The 25,000-nt window shown below is 43.8% G+C and overlaps 3 protein-coding genes and 1 non-coding gene across 4 annotated transcripts in view; 3 read left to right on the top strand and 1 right to left on the bottom strand.

The window, feature by feature from the left end:
- Positions 1-18,810, top strand: part of LOC138958261 (G protein-activated inward rectifier potassium channel 4-like) — a 26,366-nt gene extending 7,556 nt beyond the window's left edge. Inside the window, exons 3-8 of the mRNA XM_070329371.1 lie at positions 3,925-4,144; positions 6,342-6,519; positions 9,270-9,433; positions 10,007-10,149; positions 11,226-11,418; positions 12,506-18,810. Coding sequence (XP_070185472.1) covers positions 3,953-4,144; positions 6,342-6,519; positions 9,270-9,433; positions 10,007-10,149; positions 11,226-11,418; positions 12,506-13,660 — 2,025 coding nt within the window. The 5' untranslated portion in view covers positions 3,925-3,952 and the 3' untranslated portion in view covers positions 13,661-18,810. The remainder of the gene's footprint in view (positions 1-3,924; positions 4,145-6,341; positions 6,520-9,269; positions 9,434-10,006; positions 10,150-11,225; positions 11,419-12,505) is intronic.
- Positions 1-25,000, top strand: part of LOC138958263 (G protein-activated inward rectifier potassium channel 3-like) — a 347,146-nt gene that overhangs the window by 256,066 nt on the left and 66,080 nt on the right. The gene's annotated exons all lie outside the window — the stretch shown is intronic.
- Positions 5,934-6,005, bottom strand: Trnas-acu (transfer RNA serine (anticodon ACU)). The gene has a single exon. It is a non-coding gene; the product is annotated as a tRNA-Ser (tRNA).
- The window catches only part of LOC138958258 (bone morphogenetic protein 10-like), a 15,325-nt gene continuing 14,385 nt past the window's right edge, over positions 24,061-25,000 (top strand). The window contains exon 1 of the mRNA XM_070329369.1: positions 24,061-25,000. This exon is cut by the window's right edge and continues 1,028 nt beyond it. The gene's annotated coding sequence lies outside the window, so the exon portion shown is untranslated.

The following is a 25,000-nucleotide window of genomic DNA, read 5'->3' as shown; positions in this document are numbered from 1 at the left end:
GTTAAGACTTGGTAGTTCAGGTGTGATCTGTTTTTACATGAGTTTTCGTGATCCCAACACCAAAACTTCTTATGATTTCTTTTCACTTTCCATTCATGTGGCTGGCGTGGCGGGTTGGTAGTGTGTGTCGGACCCAAAAATTGAAAAAGTTCGGTTCAAATCATGCTCAAACATGCTTCTTCTAACAGCAAATCTATCAAAATCACAAATGTAAAATAAAGAACACGGACTCTTTTTTTCTTTTTTTTAAAGAATTTTACACATTTACTGAAACGTTTTTCACTGTTCAGTAAATTTGTGAAAAATTAAAAATGGCATGCTCATTTCAGGAAATTCGCAAATTTCCTAGAATTTTTAGGAAATTTGTGAAATCAATCAATCAATCAATCAATATGAGGCTTATATCGCGCATATTCCGTGGGTACAGTTCTAAGCGCAGGAAATTCACAAATTTACTGAAATGTTCAGGGATTTCGCAAATTTCCTAGTTTCGAGAATTTACTGTAACATATATAGACAGACGGAGAGACGGACAGATAGACAGGCAGACAGACAGACAAACAGAAAACTAGTTTGGAAAAATCGCTTGGAAATAATTATACGTCTTTGTCAACGTATGCTAAATCAAAAGACAAAGACGATTTATCGAAGTTTAATTTAATATGATACTGTAACATTAAGTGTATGATTGTGTTTGTGTTTGTGTGTTTGTTTGTGTGTGTGTGTGTGTGTGTGTGTGTGTGTGTGTTTGTGTGTGTGTGTTTGTGTGTGTGTTTGTGTTCGTGTGTGTGTGTGTGTGTGTGTGTGTGTGTATGTGCGTGTGTGCGGGGGCCCGGTAGCTCAGTTGGTAGAGCACTGGACTTGTGATCGAAAGGTCGCAGGTTCGAATTCGGGCCGGGACGGACACGGGTCAACTTTATGTGCAGACCCAGAGACGGAAGCCATGTCCCACCCCCGTGTCATCACAATGGCACGTAAAAGACCTTGGTCATTCTGCCATAAGTGCAGGTGGCTGAATACACCTAAACACGCAGACACCTGGGTAGCGCGACTCCGTTGCTGCTAGCTTTCCACTGGGAGGAAGCGACCCGAATTTCCCAGCGATGGGACAATAAAGTAATGAAAATGAAATGAAATTTATGTGGGTAGCAATTGTTTTTCCTCGTCAAATTTAACAGCCACAATTGCGGATTTTCCGTTTATCGTATCTGTGTTATTTTTGAAACCGAGATTATTATTGAAAGCTCAAACCAAACTATTGAGAAATGTGCAAGCTGCATCAGCTGAAAGGTGTGTATGAACAGTAAAAATACGATACGGTTATGTTACAAACTATAAAACGCAGCAGAGTAGGGAAGTACTTAGGCACAGATTTGCACGCACACCACACGCACACTTATGCACGCACAGATAGGCAAATACAAACACACATCAAACGACAAACACACACGTACCACGCGGACACAGACACAGAGAGAGAGAGAGAGAGAGAGAGAGAGAGAGAGAGAGAGAGAGAGAGAGAGAGAGAGAGAGAGAGAGAGAGAGAGAGAGAGAGAGAGAGAGAGAGAGAGAGAGAGAGAGAGAGAGAGATTGAATTGAATTGAATTGAATTGAATTGAATTGAATTGAACTTTATTTAACAAGGAATACGATTTAAGGCTATGTCTTTTCTTACATGTCTTTTCTTACAATCTGTCCTTGAAGAGAGGCAGAGAGAGAGACAGTGACACACACACAGACGCGTGCACGCACACACACACACACGCATGCATACACACACACACATAGCCTACATTAACACACACACACACATACACACACACACACACACACACACACACACACACACACACAATGCCGTACAAATTAAATCAGGTAATATGTTTGGCCAGCAAAAGGCGGTATCTTAGCTGTGCCAAAATATAAATAACACAGAGGCTAGAGCAGTTTTGGCCGTCGAATATCCGCCGTGTTTTTCGCTTTTGTCATTTCTTATAACATCTGTCGCCATGAATCTCTTATCATATCACATTTGTATCACAGCTCGCTAGCACTATAGAGTGCAAGGGGGGGGGGGGGGGCTTGGGGCGGAGGGGTTGCCCGGGTTTGTGTGATGTGGGAGTAAGAGATTGGAGACAGTCTGTGTGTGTGGGGGGTGTGTGTGTGTGTGTGTGTGTGTGAGAGAGAGAGAGAGAGAGAGAGAGAGAGAGAGAGAGAGAGAGAGAGAGAGAGAGAGAGAGAGAGAGACAAAGCAAGAGGAAGACAGACAAAGAGACTATTGTGCCTGAAACATAAGTTTTTAATTGAAGAACTCTGCTTGATCAGATGCGGAAAAGTTGCTTTTTCTTAAAAAAAAACCCAAAAAAACGAGCCACACAAACCCAGGCGAAATTGCAGGCCACTCATTCGCTAGCGGTGTGTCCACACCATTATGGTCAGTCCGTCTGCACGCGGACATGCGGGTTGTTTGCACAGGTATTTTCAACGGTGAACAACTCTTCCGCGAACCATAGAAACCCGAGAGAGTTATTTCCGATGGCCAAGCATCTTCTATTTTGATACCTGGAAATGCAATGCATGAATTGCATGCATTCTGATCCGTTTCACGTCAGCAGTTCTTACTCTTAAAGTTCATAACTTGCAGTTAAAGGCATATGTACTCGATGACTATACACGCTAATTGCTTTACCAACAACTGGAGACATGCTAAATTAAGTTCCCTGCAAAATATTGTGGTCTAGGACCCCTTCAATGTTGAGATATGTTAATTTTCATTTTGATCTGGATCGTCCTATTTATAGATTTGGCAACACATGTAACGTTGATGCAAGGGAGCTAACACCGCGGCTTTGTTGACATCCTCACTTTTTCAGAGGCTAGAACAAGCTGTAATGCATGTATTATGGTCCGCGCATGGTGACATATCGTCATTATATGGTCTTATGGTGCGTTTGACATCGATTGTGGGCAAACTACACTTTGTAAACACGGGAGTGCGTTAGTATGCCTTTAAAGTTCATAACTTGCAGTTAAGCCTGTCCTTAATTTGACGAAGTCGACTGCGCGCAGCTCACTTCGGTAAGCTTCCGGGACGAGAATTCGTCCCTTAATTGAACTACTTTCAGCATAGCTTCGCGAAGTCCAAGGAAATGCATTCTGCTCTTTCAAGTGTGATTTCTACGTCCATCTTGAATCAAAAAGCACTCTTCTGACAAAAAGAACAACTTCGTTGCAGAGCTACGGCGTAGGCCCTATCAAGGCGAAGTAGGGTACAAAGTACTTCGCCGTAGCTGCGGGTTTTTGGTATAAAGACTTCGCGAAGAGAGAGACAGAGAGAGAGAGAGGGAGATAGAGAGAGGGTGAGAGACAAACAGAGAGAGAGAGAGAGAGAGAGAGAGAGAGAGAGAGAGAGAGAGAGAGAGAGAGAGAGAGAGAGAGAGAGAGAGAGAGAGAGAGAGAGAGAGAGAGATCAAATCAAATCAAATCAAATGTTATTTTACGAGGGTTGTGGCATAAGCAATATAAACGAGCTTCTTTTCAACAAGCCCTCGCCCAGAGAGGGACTATTCTAATCTTAGAGAGAGAGAGAGAGAGAGAGAGAGAGAGAGAGACAGAGACAGAGACAGAGACAGAGACAGAGAGACAGACAGAGAGACAGAGAGACAGAGAGACAGAGACACACAGAGAGAGAGAGAGAGAGAGAGAGAGAGAGAGAGAGAGAGAGAGAGAGAGAGAGAGAGAGAGAAAGGGAAAGGGAAAGGGAAAGAGACAGAGACGGAGAATGCGTGCATTTTTAATAACACAAATACGTTCGACCCATAGCTGTCGTGTTTTAACATATAAAAGAGAATTCAGACATAACATGAATTCCTTTGTGTGAATTTGTGATTTTGTTCATTTTGCTTGTTATTCATCACATCACAGGTGGCAGGACGGGCTACACCCAGTCACAATGCTGTGCACACGTATCCGCCGACGGCGGAGCACCAGCAACAACAACAACAACGAGTCAGACAAAGTGGTGTGGGAGAGCAGAAAAAACATAGTGATCACCGGAGTTCCCGACAGAAGTCGTCGTTACCTCAACGACTTGTATACCACTTTGATTGACATCAAGTGGCGCTGGAACCTGCTCTTCTTCGTGGTGAGTTGATTGACTGAATAAGGGAGGGGGAAAGCGAGGGAGGGACAGGCAGACAGACAGACAGACAGACAGACAGACTGACAAGACCATAGTGATCACTGGAGTTCGGGACAGAGGCCGTCGTTACCTCAACGACTTTTACACCACTCTCAATGACATCAAGTGGTGCTGGAACCTGCTCTTTTTTGTGGTGAGTAAAAAGACTGAAGAAGGGAGGGGGAGAGGGAGGAAGGGAGGGACAGGCACACAGACAGACAGACAGACACTGACAAACAGACATCCAGTAACCTCCTCTTCTTCGTGGTGAGTGTATACACTGAAAGAGGGAGGGGGAGAGGGAGGGATACAGACTGACAAACAGACACAGACAGACAGACAGACAGACAGACAGACAGACAGGCAAAAACATTGTGATCACTGGAGTTCCCGACAGAAGCCGTCGTTACCTCAACGACTTTTATACCACTCTGATCGACATCAAGTGGCGCTGGAACCAGCTCGTCTTCGTGGTGAGTTGATAGACTGAAGGAGGTGGGGGACAGACAGACAGTCATACCGACAGACAGACCTACAAACAGACAGACCTACAGACAGACAGTCATACCGACAGACAGACCTACAGACAGTCATACCGACAGACAGACCTACAGACAGTCATACCGACAGACAAACAGACAGTCATACCGACAGACAGACAGTCATACCGACCGACAGACAGACAGTCATACCGACAGACATACAGACAGACAGTCATACCGACAGACAGACAAACAGACAGTCATACCGACAGACAGGCAGTCATACCGACAGACAGACCTACAGACAGACAGTCATACCGACAGACAGACAGACAAACAGACAGTCATACCGACAAACAGACAGTCATACCGACAGTCATACCGACAGACAGACAGTCATACCGACAGTCATACCGACAGACAGACCTACAGACAGACAGTCATACCGACAGTCATACCGACAGACAGACAGACAAACAGACAGTCATACCGACAGACAGACAGTCATACCGACAGACAGACCTACAGACAGACCTACAGACAGACAGACAGACAGACAGACATACCTACAGACAGTCATACCGACAGACAGACCTACAGACAGACAGACAGTCATATCATACCGACAGACAGACAGACAGACAGTCATACCGACAGACAGACAGACGAAAACATTGTGATCACCGGAGTCATGCTTACCCGAGGGTTGAAGGAGAGAGGGAGGGATAGACAGACAGACAGACAGACAGACAGACAGACAGACAGACAGACAGTGGCGATGGAACCTCCTCTTCTTTGTGGTGAGTGTACTCACTGAAAAAGGGGGACAGAGGGAAGGATAGACAGACAGCCAGACAGACAAGCAAATAGTGATCACTGAAGTTTCGGATAGAAGTCGTCGTTCCCTCGATGACTTCTTAACCACTCTGATTGACATCCAGTGGCGCTGGAACCTCTTCTTCTTCGTGGTGAGATGTTCGATTGAACGACGGGTGGATGGACAAGGAGAGGTGATTAATTGACGCATACAATTTTGTTTGTTTGTTTGTTTGTTTGCTTAACGCCCAGTCCACCACGAAGGGTGATATAAGGGCGGTGCTGCTTTGACATTTAACGTGCGCCACACACAAGACAGAAGTCGCAGCACAGGCTTCATGTCTCACCCAGTCACATTATTCTGACACCGGACCAACCAGTCCTAGCACTAACCCCATAATGCCAGACGCCAGGCGGAGCAGCCACTAGATTGCCAATTTTAAAGTCTTAGGTATTGACCCGGCCGGGGTTCGAACCCACGACCTTCCGCTCAGTGGGCGGACGCCTTACCACTAGGCCACCGTGTTGCGGTGACGCATATAATGTACTCAACCACACGTGTATGCATGCAGACACGGATGCACAGGCACAGCAACTTACACGCGTGCGCGTTCATGTACTGTCTTCCTCACTCGATCACGCCCTCGGTCACTTACTTTAAATCTCATCAACTCAACGTTTGGGTGTGTCAGTGCTGGTTGGTTGAGGTTATTCACTAATTCAATCACTCACTCACTCACTCACTCACTCACTCACTTACAAACTCACCCACTTTAACTTCTGTCTGCTTTAATGCCGGTTGGCTTTGGTCATATTCAATACTGCACTAACGCATTCACTCACGTCTGTGTATTTCCATACAGGTTGGTTTTGTGGTCACGTGGGTTGTGTTCGCCGTCTTCTACTTCCTGTTGTGCTTCCTGCACGGTGACCTCGACCTTGAACACAGACAGGGCAACTCCACGTGGACGCCATGCGTGGAGAACGTCTTCTCCTTCACCGAGGCCTACCTCTTCTCCATAGAAACCATGGCAACCATAGGTGAGAGAAAATTGAGTCTTCTTATTCTTGTTTTCCTCTTCTTCTTCTTAAGTCCTTCTTCTACCCCTGTGTTCGTTGGTTGTAATGTCCACGTTAAGCTAGTTCGTGGGCACGAGTGGACTTTAACGTGTATACCATTTGGTCCATCCATTTTCTGTTCATATTTATAAGCACAAGGCTGCGCCTTCAGACAATGTTGACCCTGACTTACCTGACAAACTGAATGTGTTTTATAGTAGGTTTGACCAGAAGAACCCCTCACTCGGTTACCGTCCTCCTCTCCCTGACGATGCGTCTCTTTTGGCGCCGGCATTTACCATCCAGGAGAGTGAGGTCAGGGGTCTCTTCCGTAAACAGAATCCAAGAAAGGCTTCTGGTCCTGACCTTGTCTCAACATCGACCTTGAGGTCCTGTGCTGACCAGCTCGCGCCTGTTTTTACTGACATTTTTAACACTTCTGTGCAGCAGATGTCTGTGCCACGGTGCTTCAAGTCTTCAGTAATTGTCCCAGTCCCCAAAAAGCCCAAGGTAACTCAGCTGAATGACTTCCGCCCTGTGGCACTGACATCTGTCATCATGAAGGTCCTGGAGCGGTTGATTCTGCGGCACCTGCGGGCTTTCACGGGTCACCTGTCTGACCCACTCCAGTTTGCTTACCAAGCCAACAGGTCCGTCGATGATGCCGTCGCCATGGGTCTTCATTTTGTCTTGCAGCACCTTGAGAACCCTCGCACCTACGCTAGAATGTTGTTCATTGATTATTCCTCCGCATTCAACACGATCATCCCTCACAAGCTCCTCCACAAACTGATTGGTCTCGATGTCCCTCTCTCTCTCTGCCACTGGCTTCTAGACTTCTTGCTTGACCGTCCTCAGGTCGTCCGACTCAACAACTCACTCTCTGCCTCACTCACTCTAAACACTGGTGCCCCGCAGGGTTGTGTTCTGTCCCCTCTACTCTTCACCCTTTTCACCAACGACTGCACCTCCGCTCACCCATCCACATACATAATCAAATTCTCAGACGACACCACCATTGAAGGCCTGATTTCTGACTCCAATGAGGACGCTTACCGGGGGGAGGTTCAAAGAGTGGTTGAGTGGTGCTCTGAAAATGATCTCGAGCTAAACGTTCTTAAAACAAAAGAAGTCGTTATCGACCCTCGACGAAAGAAAGACCCCATCTTGCCCCTTGAAATAAATGGGGAAGCTGTAGAACAGGTCTCTTCATTCAAATTTCTCGGCACACTGATCTCTGAAGACCTGAAATGGGACGGGAACACCACGTCCATCATTAAGAAGTGCCAGCAGCGGCTGCACTTCCTGAGACAGTTGCGCAAGTTCCGTATGTCACAGCAAATCATGGCGCAGTTCTATCGCGCAGTCGTTGAGAGCACCCTGTGTTTTTCTATCACGGTCTGGTATGGCAGCACCACTGAGAAAGAGAAACAGCTACTGGAGAGCATTGTGCGGACAGCCTCCAAAATCGCGGGCTGTGACTTCCCCTCCGTTGCCTCTATCTTTGAGTTGCGCTCAGGCCGAAAAGCAGGAAAGATTGTTCGCGACCCCTCCCACCCGGCAAACCACTTCTTCGAGCCTCTTCCATCTGGTAGGCGCTACAGAGCTTTGAAAGCCAGAACTAGTCGCTTTCGCTCTAGCTTCATCCCCCATGCTGTACTGACAACTCCTGTAGTGAAGACGTTGTAATATACTGTAGTTATAGGATTGGGGGGGGGGGGGGTCTTTTGTTACTTAGTCCTTTCACTGCATTCCATTACTGTTCTCATAACTTGTGATAGTGGGAATATGTGCAATGTGGAATGGTCCTTATTTTTTTTAGGTGCTGGAGTAGTTCTGTGATGGTAGTAGTTTTGTGCAATGCGACTCTAGGTTCAGGTGCTTGAGTAGATCTGTGATAGTCTGTTAATACTGTTGTTTTAAACTGTCTAACTGGCTAGATCATGATTATATAATTTTATGTGATGATCTGACTAAATGATAATAATTACGTGTACTACTTACTTTTAAATGGATTATAAATTTTAGGTATTGTTCTAGTATTCACTAATGTTGTATTGATATTACTGGCACCCCTTTTAAACTGATATGGTTTTTACCTTTACAAGGCGACGATGTGAATTTGTGATGTAGATATGTGGCTGGTTATGTGTGAGAATGTAAATAATTGTGTGTGTTTGTGTGCGTGTGTGTGTGCAGTGGTGTGTGTGTGTACTCTGTGTGTGTGTGTGTGTGTGTGTGTGTGTGTGTGTGTGTGTGAGTTGTGTCTGTGTGTGCATGACAGTGTAATGTACGTATGGATGCATGCATGGTGATGCGTGTCTGCATATGTGTCTGGTTGGTTTTTATTTTATTTTTACCGTGCCGTGCCAAGATGAAATCCTTTTGCAAAATTGGTGAATAAATATCTTGTATCTTGTATCTTGTATCTTGTATTCAGGGTACGGGTGGCGGTCCCACACAGAGAAGTGTCCGGGTGTGTACCTGGCGTTGATGCTACAGTCAAGTGTCAGAAGCACACCTACAGTTCTCTTTGTCCTCTAAGTATATCATTTGGTCCATCCATTTTCTGAAGCATTGTTCATTATTTATTCAAGGTACGGGTGGAGGTCCCCCTCAGAGGAGTGGCCCGGTGTGTACCTGGCATTGATGCTACAGTCAGTGATAGGAGCGGGTCTGTAGTTCGCTCTGCATCTAATTTAGTAGCTAACACATTGTCCATTTCCATTCAGGGTACGGGTGGCGGTCCCCGTCAGAAGAGTGCCCGGGTGTGTACCTGGCAGTTATGCTACAGTCTGTGATAGGAGCGGGTCTGCAGTTCGCCCTTGCCTCGCTAGTGGTGTCCAAAACACGGCGCGCCAACAGACGCTCATGGACCATTCTCTTCAGCAACACGGTCAGTTTGCTTTCTACAGTATGGACCTCATTTATTTGACGTATATATATTCAATCTGTACAATAAATTCATTGCACAATTCGCACTGTCTGTCCAAGTCGAGGAATGGCCTTGCCCCAAGTAAACACCTTACCAGATCTGTGGTTGTTTACGGGATTAATTACGCGGCAAGGGTAACTAACTTGAACTCGCCGCGCAAAGTTATCAATCACCCGCACACACTCCTGTTGCAAGATTCCGCGAATGGTTGTTGTGATGGCTCTCTTGAGTTCTGTGATTGTCTGTGGGTTGTTCCTGAAGACGTTGTCTTTCAGGAACCCCCAAAGACAGAAATCTGGGGGATTTAAATCCGGGGGAGGCCATTTGGAGCATGTTCGGTAGAATGAGCATAACTTTCCTGAAAGACAAGCTAGAACGCTAACATTTTCTGTGCAAATCATGCAGAGGCTACTTGTGTGTGTAAATACATTTTTTGAAGATTGCTTTATTTGTGTTCAATTTATGACGTTTTGTTTGGGTACTCTTATTTTGGGGGTCACCCTGTATTATAATGTAATCTTTTTCTCTTTGTAGGCGGTGGTATATCAGGAAGACAGTCAGTTCAGACTGGCGGTGCGTATCGGCGACATGAGGAAGGGTGACGTCATTGGTGCCCACGCCACAGGCATGCTCATCAAGAAAACCACGGCCAAGGAAGGACACAGGGTACCTGTCAGGTAAGGCCAAACAAAAATATATATAATGTGACCAAAAAAGATAGGGTCGCCCCGTCGGTAGGTCAGCTTTTTATTTTTTTTAATGTTTTTTGTCTTTTTTAAAGGAGGTTACTTCCCTTAATCTCGGTATGGTTCGCAAAATGTGCCAACAGTTGTTTTGAGAAATGAAATAAGAGTTTTAGAGTCGGCGGGAAAAAGTAGGGTCGGTCGGGTTAAGGGTCGGTCGGGTTACCCTAAACAAACATGTATTTTTGTTTGGCCTAAGGTCTCAGGGCTACCCGCAGACAGTCTACATAGGCCTACAGGGTCCCGGTACCCCCAATTATGATTGTTAGAAAATCAAAGGACCCCCTCAGCGGAACTTTAGAGGGTCCCGAAAACAGGAGGAATGTATCTCTTATGGGCGATTCACAAAAGTGTTATTTGTCATATCGGTGAGATTTACTCGGTGTGTTGGTACAGATCGGGTAAAAAGTTTTCTCATCTTTGAAATCCAGCCAAGGATTTGTTCTTGTCCATTCTGTATGGAAACTAGCTGACGATTATATCAGCTTCTAGGGCGTACAGGACGCGCCCGCATGGAAACACAGTTTGAGGAGCCCTGGATCTTATGCGTATCTCTCATTTACATCCAGAATTTTCTTTAAAAAGGGTTCTCCTAACTAGATGGTATATTTGAAATTGTGTGGCACTAAAACCTGAGTAGCTCATAGAGTTGATATGAATCAATTGTACACCGTGTAAAACCATCGTCATTCTCATTTGGCACACCCTTGTGTGGGGGCCGTTCTATCTACCGACGTTCGGTAACCAATACCCTACCACCCCTCCGAGAGTTGTCATCAGAAGCTATTCGTAGCTGACCCCCTCCCCCCACATTATTCCTCTTCATTATAATGTAATAACTCTTGATTTTGAGGGTGAAAGTTGCTTGTTCATTTCAATGCTTGTTGTTCTCAAAAAGGTGCCAGGAGCCTGGTTCCACATAATCCTCACTTACTCTATTGCACATGCCGTATGCATTCAGAGCCCTCACCTCCCTTTGTTTCTCACATCTTCACTTTGTCGTTTCACAGAATGTTCACCGTTCATTTCGACGCTGAGAGCGGCCGGCAGAAGCTGTTCCTGTGCTGGCCTGCCCTGCTCGTGCACCGAGTGGACCAGAACTCGCCGCTGTGGAGTCTGTCGCGCGACGACCTTCTCAACTCCATGTACGAGCTCATCGTCGTCTTGGACGGTGTGGCCGCCACCACTAGCAAACCTTTTCAGGTGACTGGGGAGGGGAGGGGGGGAGATGGGGAGGGGAGGGAGGAGGGGAGGGATTGATTGGATTATCGTCATTTTGGACGGTGTGGCCACGACCACCAGCGAACCTTTTCAGGTGAGTGGGGAGGGGAGGGGGGGAGATGGGGAGGGGAGGGAGGAGGGGAGGGATTGATTGGATTATCGTCATTTTGGACGGTGTGGCCGCGACCACCAGCGAACCTTTTCAGGTGAGTGGGGAGGGAAATGGGGAAGGGTTGGTATTGTTTTTAACGTCCCTACAACCCGTACGGCTATCCGAGGGAAAGGATTGATTGGAATTTAAAACAGAAGGATATAGTGGTTGTAGGCACAAGCATTATCTCACAAACTGTCCTTACTTCATTTAAAACACGTTCACAAAACCTGTCCTGGTTAATGACACAGAAAGAAGTAGGATGGTAGGAGGCAACGGAAGTTAGTAAGCGAGGAATAAGAAAGCGAGTTTGTGAATGCGGGAGTGAATTTCCATTTGGTTTATATGGTAGTACTGTGGTTTTCAACTTTATTGTCCTCTCAAGCTTGCAGAAAAGCTCTGTAGTGGTGTACAATTCTTCTTCTTCTTCTGCGTTCGTGGGCTGAAACTCCCCCGTACACTCATGTTTTTTGCACGAGTGGAATTTTACGTGTATGACAGTTTTTTACCCCGCCATTTAGGCAGCCATACGCCGTTTTCGGAGGAGTGGTGTACAATCATCAATGACATCTGCTTTATTTCTTTTCTTTTCATTTAATAACCTTCTTCTTGTTCGTTTTTTCATTTTTTTTAAATTTTATTATTTATGATTTTTACTATCGAGGATGAAAGTCGCTTGTTCACTTCAATGCTTATTATTCTCCCAGGTGCCAGGAGATTGGTTCCGTGTAACTCTCATTTACTCTATTGCATATGTTCTATGTATTCTTAGTGCATACTTCCCTTTGTTTCTCAGGCGTTGTCTTCGCGTGTTTATCTTTACAATAACATCAGGTTTATTTTTGTATTAAAAAAAATCCCTTCTATGTGTTATTTACCTTATTATTTTTTTAATTAATTTTTCTTTTCCTCCCCAAGGCCCGCAAGTCGTACCACTCGAGAGAGATCCACTGGGGACGACGATTCCGGCCTCTACAGATCAGCGAGGACGAGGGGGGTTCCCATGGCTACGTGGTGAACTACGACAGCTTCCACGACACCCTCCCCGTCGCCATCCCCCTCTGCTCCGCCCAAACCCTGGAGAGGAGACGCATCGTGAGGCAGCTCAGGCTTCAGGGGGACTTGGATAGCACCGAGGAGGAGGCGTATAACGAGCAGGAGGAGATTCAGTACTCTGAAGGCCTCAAGGACTCGTGTCGTGGCAGGGTGTGCAGTGTCACCATGATGACTGCTGACGATGCCAAGTCGCCTCTGGCTGTGTTTTCAGGGACAACGAGACAGGTAGAGGAGGAAAGTGGAACAGCAGAAGAAAGTAAAGAGGACGAAGAGCAGGAGGCCGAGAGTGCTAAATTCTGGGCCACGCGGAAGAAGAAACGAGCGGCAAGGAAACGGTCAGAAAGTTCCAACCCTTCTAGAAAGGCTAGCTCGAACACGCTTAGAAAGGCGAGCGCTAACGCGCTCAGAAAGTCAAGTTCTAATACGCTTAGAAAGTCAAGTTCTAATACGCTTAGAAAGTCAAGTTCTAGAAAGTCAAGCTCAAGCACGCTTAGAAAAGCCAGTTCAAGCACGGTAAGAAAAGCCAGCGGTAGTACAATCGGCAAGTTCAGCGTCACACCAACACGAAAACCCAGCAACACACTTCACCCAGACTCTACAGACTCATCTCCCACCAAGGAAGCTGGGATAAACAGCAGTAGGCCGGAGAGGCCTCGGAAATCGTCGCGCGTGGAGTTTCATCCCTTCCCCTCTGCCAGCAAGTCCTCCCTGCTTCAGCCTCAGCGCCGCCTGTCGCGGGAGGACGCGGTCAACATGTACCGCCATCGCCGCAGCGTAACCGATACCTACCTGGGAACGGAGCTGCCCGAGGAGGAGAGTGATTACGACACCGACACAAGCGCCGCCATTTTGTCCATCGTGTCGCAGCATAGCTACTCTCGCGGTGGTGCTGGTGGTGGTGGGGCTAGTGGGGGCAAGGAAGACAGACGGCCTGACGTCAGGGATGTGTTCAAACAGCGCAGGAAGTCTGTGACGTTAGACATGATGTTTGGTACTGACAGTGAAGGAGACTACTAGCTACAGGGAGGTTACAATCGCCAAGGAGACGTTTTTGATAAGACGTGATTTTGGAACTGCCAGTAAAGGGGAGGTTAAAATCGCCACAGCGCAGACAGTCTGTGACGTTAGACATGATGTTTGGTACGGACAAAGAAGGGGACTACTAGCTACAGGGAGGTTAAAATCGCCACAGCGCAGAAAGTCTGTGACGTTAGACATGAATAGTTCGAAACGTTTCTCACAAACGCAAGGCGTTCTCGTTCCACGCACAATGTTATTATTACACTGGACCATTAAACCTACACAATTCTCATACAAGAAACTGCCAACAGCGCAGAAAGTCTGTGACGTTAGACAAAATGTGTGGGCACTGGCTGACAGTGAAGGATAATACCCGTAGCTTTTGGGAGGTGAACATCGCCACGGATATACCATGGATAACGCGAGATACCCGTCTGAGCGAACACAAAAAGCATTCATGGGCTTTCACCAGGGTACAGTCGTTCTGCTGGCGAGTTTTGTGAGGTGCTTTTAGAATTGCGTTTGCGGAATAGTTTCAACATAACTGTCATGCGATCTCGTTCACTGACCAAATCATATTTACTTCAAAACAGACTGCTATGCAAAGACTGACAAGGTGAGGAGAATAAGGGAAGCAAACGCGCTGCAGCTAGAGCTAGCGGGGCCAAGAAACTACTGTGGTTATCGTTCTTGTCTTCTTCATGGAAACGAGCGGTTTGTGCCAGTTGAAATTATTCGGTCAAAAACAAAAAAAAGCAAGTCTAATGCTTCTATTTCTTGATATGAGGCTCTGCATAACTACCATTAGGCACTATACGTCTAGGCCATAACGTTGATGGTTAGATTAAACTGACACCTTAATTACAGTGTCTTTCTCATACACAAAAGACAATAGGCCAGTTGTACCCGGATTACGAATATATAATATTGATCAAAATGTCCTGGCTGCAAAACAATTATTGCATCAAAAGACATCCCACGTGTCAAACAGTGATGGCGCAATTTTTTGTCAAACCAGGCTGGTACACAAACTTTTAACTATCCAGAAAAAAGGAAGGCTGGTCATTGGAACCAGTAAGAGTCAAACTCAGAGTACTGGTTTTGTTGTTTTTCCAGCGAAAAAAACGGTAGTTCTAAAAATCAACCAGTAGGTTATACCGGTAGCCAATTATTTTCCGGTATTTTTGAAGACCGAAGTCTGGGAAGAACACTGCTTTAAGCTTGCTGGCGAGCACGAGCAGGACGTTTCGCTTGTTTAACCTTCGCCCGTCCGGGTTATCGACTACACACGGAAGTCATCGTGGGGCCGTGCGGACCCATGCTTCTCATTTCCTTCTTTGAGAAACATGGGTCCGCACGGCCCCACGATGTTTGTAGTCTAAATATGACCCTTTTTTTTTTTAAATTACTTCTCGCTGAAATTTTAGGACATAAGAGTTTTTTAGGTGCCTGATGCATTCGTAAAAGCTCATTAAAAAAATTCCAACTAGTTTAAGAGATATTTGCAATTATACACCCTTCTAGGTCCACACGGATCCACGACCACCGGTTAAGGTTAAATAAACAGACATCTCCCATCTCAGCAATCCCAGTCGTGATTATCGAAATTTACATGAACTATTACATGTTTAAAAGATGTTGACACACAGTTGCAACTTCGGTCAACCAACAGGTTGTGTTGTGCTGGTAAAGGTGAATTAATACCCATTGATATTTTCCGTTGTATATATACTCGAACTGATAGGGACAGTGTATACAAAATGTACACGTGATGATTTTACTCGCTGATACAAATAAACTCGAGGCTAAGTGTTACACTCACCGTTTCAAAAACTGTTTATTTAACATGGTGCTTCAAAGAGCGTTCGCTTAAAAATTGTTTAAACGTTTAACATGTGTTTAAGATATATTCCAATATTTTTACGATATGTTAACAAAACAGAAAATGGCACAAACCGGGCCACAAAATGACGTCTTCCATAATTATGATAGATTAACATTATTATATGTGTATATTTTGCGAAATTGTGGATAATGTTGTGTACTGGTTTTTATACGGGTATATAATTGCGCTTGTTTATATATAATATGATATCAGGGCATAGACAGTTTACGGATACAGTCATACGGTGAAATACGTTTTGTTCGCTTTTGTGTCGGCTTTAGGCTCCACTGTCCACTAATATAAGTATACACAAGAGGTAAGTCTGTTTAAAGGCACAGTAAGCCTCCCGTAAACCATCACAGAGCTCTCCGAGCGTCTACAAGCATACTTCCATTTAAACGCTCACCGAACGGGAACATCCTGGCTGCTTTCTGTCGAGCGTGAGAAATGTTCAAAGAATTTATTTTCGTGGACTTGGCCCTTTACAACAATGGCGCCTCGTTTTGGTGCTGGACGGCTGTTATGAATATCCCGGAAATCACGCCCGGACAGTAAGCCTCCCGTAAACCATCACAGATACTGTCAGGCTTTTACACACAGTACAAACACCCTTCCATTTGAACGCTCACCAAACGGGAACATCCTAGGTGCCCTGCGTAAAGAGCGAGCAATTTTTAAAGAATTAATTTTGCAGATTGTCTCGAACACTTTTTGGACCCATCCTGAACCAGGTCAAAAATGAGTTACTTCCCTTAGACTGGCGATAGCCGTGGATCGATGATTATCAGAATGTTTTTGGACCGTGGTGCGTTTTTGCGCTAGACCTAACTTTTAAAATCTAAATAATAAATTGACAGCTTGTTACACAAACATTCTTTAATCATAAAAGAATTCTTTTTTCATCAAGACAAGATCAGTGCAATTCGAAGTTGTGAAAGTTTGAAAAAAGAAAAGCCCGGAAGCAGGGTCACGCAAGGGTCGTAGCAGACGACGGTTTATGCGGCATATCGCCGTTCCTCTCAACAGTCACTAAAGCCATCGCTAGAGTTCTTGTGAACCACAGCCGTTTGTTTCGTGCATAAAAACGTGCTATTGTAGATAAGCTGACATCGAGTCGCATTCAAATGACTAAATGACGACTACATTGTGAAAAAGGGAAACTGGATCACACGGGTTCACGATGGCTCAGGGGTAAAATAAATTCTTTGAAAATTGTTCGCTCTTTACGGAGGGCACCTAGGATGTTCTCAATCGGTGAGTGTTTAAATGAAAGGGTGTTTGTACTGTCTGTGTGTAAAAGCCTGACCGTATCTGTGATGGTTTACGGGAGGCTTACTGTGCCTTTAAGGTGTAGAGATTGCACTGATACAGTGAGATCTAGTTTATTCGTTCTTTATATTGTGAGGAGTGGTTGCCATGCTGCGCGCTCTCCGTGTTGCATCTGGCCAGGCTTTTGCATGGGATAAGACCATTCCTCCACTTAGTCACATACCAAAAATGAACAGCCTGGGTGTTACATGGGATAAGACCATTCCTCCACTTAGTCACATACCAAAAATGAACAACCTGCGTGCTCTCTGTGCAAAGCAGGAATTTTCTGATAAACCAATTCAGAAAAAGCCACTAGTGTCATTTAAAAAAAAAAATTAATCAAAAACTTCCAACTCACCGCAACAAGCAGTCATGCTGGGTTATTTGTTGGTTTTGTGAACTACTCGATGTATTGTTTTGAGGTATGCTAAACCCTGGCCAGATATGAGACGGCGAGTCTAACTATCACCCCCCGCGGGTTAGGGGGAAGAATTTACCCGATGCTCCCCAGCATGTCGTAAGAGGCGACTAACGGATTCTGTTTCTCCTTTTACCCTTGTTAAGTGTTTCTTGTATAGAATATAGTCAATTTTTGTAAAGATTTTAGTCAAGCAATATGTAAGAAATGTTAAGTCCTTTGTACTGGAAACTTGCATTCTCCCAGTGAGGTAATATATTGTACTACGTTGCAAGCCCCTGGAGCAAATTTTTGATTAGTGCTTTTGTGAACAAGAAACAATTGACAAGTGGCTCTATCCCCTCTCCCCCCCTTTCCCCGTCGCGATATAACCTTCGTGGTTGAAAACGACGTTAAACACCAAATAAAGAAAGAAAGAGTCTAACTATCAATGCTTTTACAAGTACATGAGATAAACCCATCCCCCCCACCTGGACACATACTAAATAACAACAGCCGTGATGCTTTCTGTGTGGAGTGGGACTTTTGTTGTTGTTGATGAATTTTATTTTGTAACTGACATTAGCGTCAACCAGCAAAATGATTTTTTTTTTTTTTTTTTTTTTAAAGCCTGCTCGATCTTCGCTGGAAACTGCCAGGCAGTTGAATTTGGGAATGTGTCAACGTGGAAGGATGGTTTTATCCCATGTATATATGTGTAAAAGCTTTAATTGATAGATCTGAGAGGCACGGCAGTTGATTTGTGTGTGTGTCCCACCTGCTTTGAAAGATTTAACATCACTGGCCCGCAGTGGGGCACTGCGGTTATGAAATTAAAGGCCCCTCCTGTTTTTGGAACCGCAGGAGCTTTCTAGTTTGCTGTTAGGTAGATTTTTGGTTCCTCTTTCCTGTCATGCTCTCTTTTTCTTCATGAATTCTTTTCTTTTTTTCTGCCTTCTTGCTCATTCACCTGTATTTTTTCCAAAAAATCTCTTCTCTTGCCGCTTGTCTCGCGATTCATGTATAGTTTAATCTGTTAGTGTTCTGATGTAAGCCCAGCAGTAGATAGGTTAAGCCTATTTTAACATACTGGAAACTGGTAATCTTCCAGTAGGTATTAATTTAGTTTTACTAAAGCCTGCTGGGACACAAGTAATGGGTTAGTGCATTTGTAAACAGGAATCGCTTGACAAGTGGCCCCCTTCATCCCCCCCTTCCTCGTCCTGATATGGCTCTACGTAGTCGGCTGGACGTTAAGCAACAAACAAACAAACAAACATCACTGGCCCGAATTGTTTACATGGCAAACTTTACGTTTAAGCCTCGAAGCTTACCCATTTCTTTCAGTAACTATACATTTGTAAATACTTACCGGGCCTAAAAGGTTTATGGTGCCAGATTTAGTCTGAAAGAGCTGTCTTTTTTTGCGAGTACAGCAGTTTTGACACGTTTGTGCAGATTTTTACTTTTGCATGGATATATTAACCTCTGACAGGACAAAAGGAGAATTCGCCCAGTGCCTTTTTCAACAATAAACATAGTAACAAATATTCAGTGATATAGTGTGTCCATGCTATGACTGAAATTATTCATTGGCACGATAATATTCGAGCGTGTGTGTGTGTGTGTGTGTGTGTGTATGTATGTGTGTGTGTGTGTGTGTGTGTGTGTGTGTGTGTGTGTGTGTGTGTGTGTGGTTACGTTTGCGTGTGTGTGTGTATGTGTGCTTGCGTGGGTGCGTACGTGCGTGTGTGCGTGCGTGCGTTTGTGTGTGTAGTTTCTTACTGCCTCATCGATAGCGTCGCACATCTCATGTTTGAAACATTCACAATCCACGACAGTATCGTAAGGCAGACAGCCGTCCTAGAGCTTATCCAGTTTTCCAGTTAATTTGATACACCATTTTTGACTTATTCTGATTATATTATATTAAAGCACTCTGATTGAGTTTGATATTACTTCGCGTACGCAACAAACTCTCCTGAAAACATCAAAACAACTTTGCCAAAAACCGTGCCTGTGCAATACTCAACTAAAGAAAGCAATAGAAAAATAGACAGGACAAAATTAAAAGAAAACAGAAAAGACAGACAGGTTGAAAGAAAGAAAGAAAGAGATGACAGACAGACAGACAGACAGACAGAAAAAAGAACGACATAAAAAATGAAAGAAAGAAAAACAGTGTTCAGCGTACTTGGACTTGCTTCTGCTTTTCTCTGCGACGGAACAGTGGCGTATCAGAGCCTCAGTCCATGCAAGTGCTACCAGAAACGAAATCATGCAGTTGTGGTGTATCCGTTTGGTCGTCTCCTGTCGTGAGCAGACTTGAAAATTCGTACAGTGAAGCTCACAATAATAATTATGCTTTGATACTTGCATTAAAATCAAGAATCAAGAAAGAAAGACAAAAAAGTCTTTCATATGCCAAAAAGAAGAGCTGCCCTGTTTATTGAGGTTCAAAACCATTTCTCTCTGTTATCAAGTTCTAGATTCTAGTGGGAGGAAATGGACACTTAGATATGATTGTAAGGCCAAAAAAAAATAGGTCTGTTTACGGTAACATAGGCCAAAAAAATAGGGTCGGTAGGTCGGGATTTTTTTTTTCCAAAAAAACATATTTTTACGTTATTTTGCCAAAAAAACTAGATTTTTTTTTTTTTTTCCCCAAATGCCAAAAAAAAGTCTAGGGTCGCGCGAAAAAACTAGGGTCGGTCGGGTTACCGTAAACAGACCTATTTTTTTTTTGGCCTAACATATTTTTAAAACCCTGAAGTGCCTACGTGTATCTTAGAATACACCAAGTGATCCGTAAACAATTCTTTGGAAAGTCAAAAGGGTTACGTCACTTGTAAAGCAGCTAAGAAACAATGAGATGTTGGTCAATCAAGTCATGCTTGTGTGTGTGTGTGTGTGTGTGTGTGTGTGTGTGTATGTGTATGTGTGTGTGTGTGTGTGTGTGTGTGTGTGTGTGTGTGTGTATTGTGCGTGTGTGATTGCCTGTCGGTGGGCTTGTGTGCATAAGTGTGTGTGTGTGTGTTTGTGCGCGCGTCCGTGTGTGTGTGTAAGTGTGAGTGCGTGCTTGTCGGCGTGTTTGAATGTGTGTGTGTGTGGAGGTTGGGGGGGCATACATAAATATATACGGAGAACATTAAACTGGACGGACAAACCACTCATTGTTTAAGTGTTCTGCAAATTAGCTCTATTCTGGTGTGACCAATAATGGAATCTAAATTAAAAACTTGAAACTTTGCCAAAGGCAACATGACACAACTTTGCAATAGAAAATCATTTTTGAAAATTTGAAATCTAACACAGAAGATGTGTATTTTTCTGATGTTGAAAAGCTCCTTTAAAACGAACCGAGGAATGAGGGTTATTACGCAAATATTCGCTAAAAATAAATATAGTTGCTATAAATACAGATGTGCTTTATTGTTATCATACGAAAATACTTCCGCTGGGAGATAGCACGCGACTACATCATACGATAATGGGGGAATTCTTGTTCCAACGGAATTGGAAGAGAAACACATGTTATCGCGTATTGTCAAAGGAATTCCTGGATTAGACTTCGCTCCAAGAAGAGATATCTAGAAAATGGTATTTCCGGCGCTGTTAACTCCTACTGGATATCTGCGTCCGTTTTCTATGCCCTTTCATCGTGTAAAATAGATGTTTCTTATCAGTTTGTGTTACTCAAGCTAGAACTATATGCTTTTACCAATGATCGGAGATGAAAGTGAAATCAAGGTTAACAGGTTTGGTTTGGAATGATGCAAAAGTGGTTGGCTATGCACAAACTGTCATTCGTTTAGGCGCTACTTCTTCTTCTTCAGCGTTCGACAACGGCGCTACGAGAACAACAACAACAACAACAACAACAACAACAACAACAACAACAACAACAACAATTTCTACGACAAGGCGTCTGAGGGGAAAACATGCACAATACACATGATTTTGTACAAAGTATTGTTTCAAATTGTCTTTGAAAAAGATAAGAAAACAAATGAACACACAATAATTTCATTCGTTCCAGAATAAAAGGATATGTTATATTTGTTTGGAGAATGAGCGCCCGCAGGTGTGTGTGTGTGTGTGTGTGTGTGTGTGTGTGTGTGTGTGTGTGTGTGTTTTCGTGCGTACGTGTGTGAATGAGCGCGCTTACGGTTATACCCCTTCGTATCTAAACGTCCCAGTGCGCGACCTATCATACGATCCCTCAAACATTTTCATAAGTGGAAAAAGTGCATCCTTGCATCCCAAAGATTTGTAGAAAATACCAAAGAACGTGGGAAGGGTCGAACATACCAGACACACTTCACGTAGCGGATTACGGTAGAAACAATACCACACACAAAAACACGGCGATAGTTGAGCAAGTGTCGTCTGCTCCGAGGGCTTGCTCTCTGGGAGTTCTTTCCCCTCAACCGCACTTAGAATTATCAGTTGACCAAGAGGCGTAACTCCGCTGTAGGTCAGGGGAGATAATGGAGCAATGTGGCACTATTTTATGCGTCGTAATTCGCAACTTATCGGTCGTAAAGCCTTTCAGGTAAAGGCAGAGGTTGCAATGATATAGTCTGCATTTTTGTTGTTGTCTGTGCTTGTCTGTCTGCGTGTGTTTAAGCACGTCTCTCTTTCGTTCTGCCCTTCTCTGTTACATCCTTTAAACCCAGGTTCAAGAGTTTTTGGGATCCTCTGGTAAGCCTTCGCAAGCTATGAAGACACTGGAATGCACATTTATTCACAAGACTAGAAAAGTTTCGTTTGTTTAACGTGTAAGGTAGTCGTGGCCGCGCACATGTCGATTGATTAAACACGTGTCCACAAGTAAATGTATGCTGCTGGATTGGCACATAAAAGCCATAGACATTCAACAACAACAACAACAACAACAACATTATGTCAAAGAAAAAAATCACTCATGCGACTTTTATTGAAATGTAATGTATGCAAGCATGGATGTGGTTCATCCTACCACAAACATATTGCCACTTTGATTCTGATCACATTAAGATCATAATAAAATTAATGATTAAATAAAGGAAATCTTAATTTTTAAAAAGCATCATACTTGATACCTTTCTTGTTTTGCATTACAACAAACTATAACCATCAGACATGTTGACCAATTTCAGTTGACACTTTCTCAGACAAACGCACGCGCATATGCATTTACAAATGTAATATGGAAACGGCCAGCTTTCAGCATTGCGTGGGCCCAATAAGCACATGCTGTTTAACCATCAAATACACCAACCTAACGAAGCTGCAGTAAGAATTCCACGACAGTCTACTAAGTTAAGTATAAGTATACCGCAGCAAATCAAGGTAGCCAATCATGACGGGGCTTGTATACGACCTCGTTGCGCCATATCTGCAGTATGGGACCTTCTGGTCGTAAAGAAGTCCGTAGCCAGCTGTCTCTGACATAGCCAATGGGCGCACCTTCCTAAAGCTACAAGTTTGGGCTGTAAGGCTAAGGACTGCCTCACTCACCAATGTGCTTTTTGAAGAACCGATACGCCATGTACATTTATGACAGCCAGCACAATGTCATTTTCATTGAAAGCCGATGATTTGTCTTAGAGACTTATCCTTTCTGAAGAATTTAAACACCGCAAATTTGCTTTTAACAATCACCAGGTAATAAACGAAAAGTAGTTGTTTTAAATAAAAGTTCAATGTAAATTCCAATTAAAATAAACGTTCTTAGCAAATTTAGAATGTTGCTAAATTTGTGAAAGTTGTCACATCAACTCCCTGACATGTCTCCAAACATTTCGGTGAAAAATATTAAATCTAGACTGACAGTGACAGATCTTTCATCATGTCTTCTGAGAATACTGCTTTTTGCCCTCTATTCCACTGGAATCTAAGGGTTTCTTCATGACGTAAATCGTCCCTATTTTATTGACACTTCATTCCTTTTCAATTTTTGATAACTGCTGCGTTTTTCGAATGCCCGCAGAGGTAAGAGCGAAGGATGCATGACACAGGTCTTGATTCCTTTGGTGTGTCTCACTCTTGAAGGACGAGTTCAGATGCACAAATATTCGCCTCGTTTTTCCCGCCTTTCCTGGTGTCTAGAGATGATTTGAGAGACACGACGCGAAACAGTTCACGTCAGCTCATGGGAACTCATTGCGAATTCATCTGTATCCGGGAAGTGATCCTTAAAATGCTCTTCCAGAGCCATTCTATACTCAATGGGATTGTACGTATATTTCTGAGTAACATTAGTTTCAATATCGTTAATGAGCTGTAGTTGTTTCTCGAGCTGTCCGACTACGTGCAGGACAATTGTATTTAGATATTTTACTGGACTTTTTTGTGATTACCATATTTTGTGATGTCTACCTTAAGTTAGGCTGCAGTTTGCGGTTTTGGTGGGTTAGTGTTTTACTGAATGATGATTTTTGTGCTCAAATGTCATCAAGTATGTACACTTGCTTGAAACCGGGGGAAATGCTGACATGTGTCCGGCAAAAACTATTTCACATTCTTTGGAAACATCTTCCCAAAGTTTAATAACAATGTTTCTGTGTTTACTGTCTGAAACCAGTGGGCATGCAATATCTTGAACAATTTATGCACGGACAGGATAAGCTGAACCAATCAACAGCTTGATATGTAGCTTCAGCCAATCAGACGACAGGATACATTACCAGCAACTTGGGGTGCGACTCACCAGCAAAACGTGAGATCAACCAGAAGCTTTTGTGTTGTGGGAAAGGTTGTGCTTCTTCGAGAACAAGGCATCTTATGGGATGATCTTTGGTATGAGGAGGTAGTATTGTGTACTCGTTCAAACAGAAAACATCTTGCTGTTTGAAACAAAATCCCATGCATCGGCTAGAAAACAATTATCATTTACCAAAAGACTTCTTTTTTTTGTTAACCTTTCTCTGTCTTACAATCATCGGGTGTTGCAGTGGTGACTTTTATGTTTGTCTCACAACCAAAAGGTATTGTAATTCAAATTGACGTCAAAATCACACCTCGGCGTTTTCAAAGGAACTCCAGACTTACACGAAGCGCACAACATCAAGAGAATTGACAAATGAGAATGTCTAAGGGAAGATAAAAACTCCGGGAGAGAAAGACGGTTGAAAGGGAGACTTGCCACCAATACCACTGGGTTTCTAGCCAAGAGAGAAGCAGGGCCAGTGGTAGGTGATAGGCAAAAAGACATGCCGCCAGGAGAGAGGTCCGCCCAGCTAACGCTAAGACTCATCTTTCTCTTTTTACAGACGCTCATCCTGCGATAGTTCGGATTAGCAACTCTCTTGCATCATCGAAAACATGCAGGTATTTGTTCTGTTTGCGAGGCGTTCTACTATACAGACTTTGGATTAGGAACAGTCTTGAATCTTTGGCTCAAAGAAAACATGCAGATACTTGTTCTGTTTGCGAATCGTTCTTCTAAACAGACTTTGAAAAAAGAGCAGTCTTGAAGAAAACATGCAGGTGTTTGTTGTATCTGTGATTTGTTCAAATGAACAGACTTTTCGTGTCCCTGTTAACATTTTGAGCGCAGACTCTTGCACCAGATTGTGTGGTGATTTTACAAAAGTGACGTTTAAAAAAACCAATTGGTTGATGGACAAAACGTGTTTGTCGGTACAGCTTAAATAGTAAATGTTTCATCTGCAAAACAATTGTTCGTCGTTGATGAAAAAAACCCTTGTCTGTCGGCGGAGCGTAAACATTAGTTGTTTCAACTGCAAAATAATTCACT

Source organism: Littorina saxatilis, linkage group LG2, assembly GCF_037325665.1.
Source record: "Littorina saxatilis isolate snail1 linkage group LG2, US_GU_Lsax_2.0, whole genome shotgun sequence".
NCBI lineage: Eukaryota > Metazoa > Mollusca > Gastropoda > Littorinimorpha > Littorinidae > Littorina > Littorina saxatilis.
Note: the sequence above shows the minus strand (reverse complement) of the source record. Positions and strands in the feature narration are given on the sequence as shown.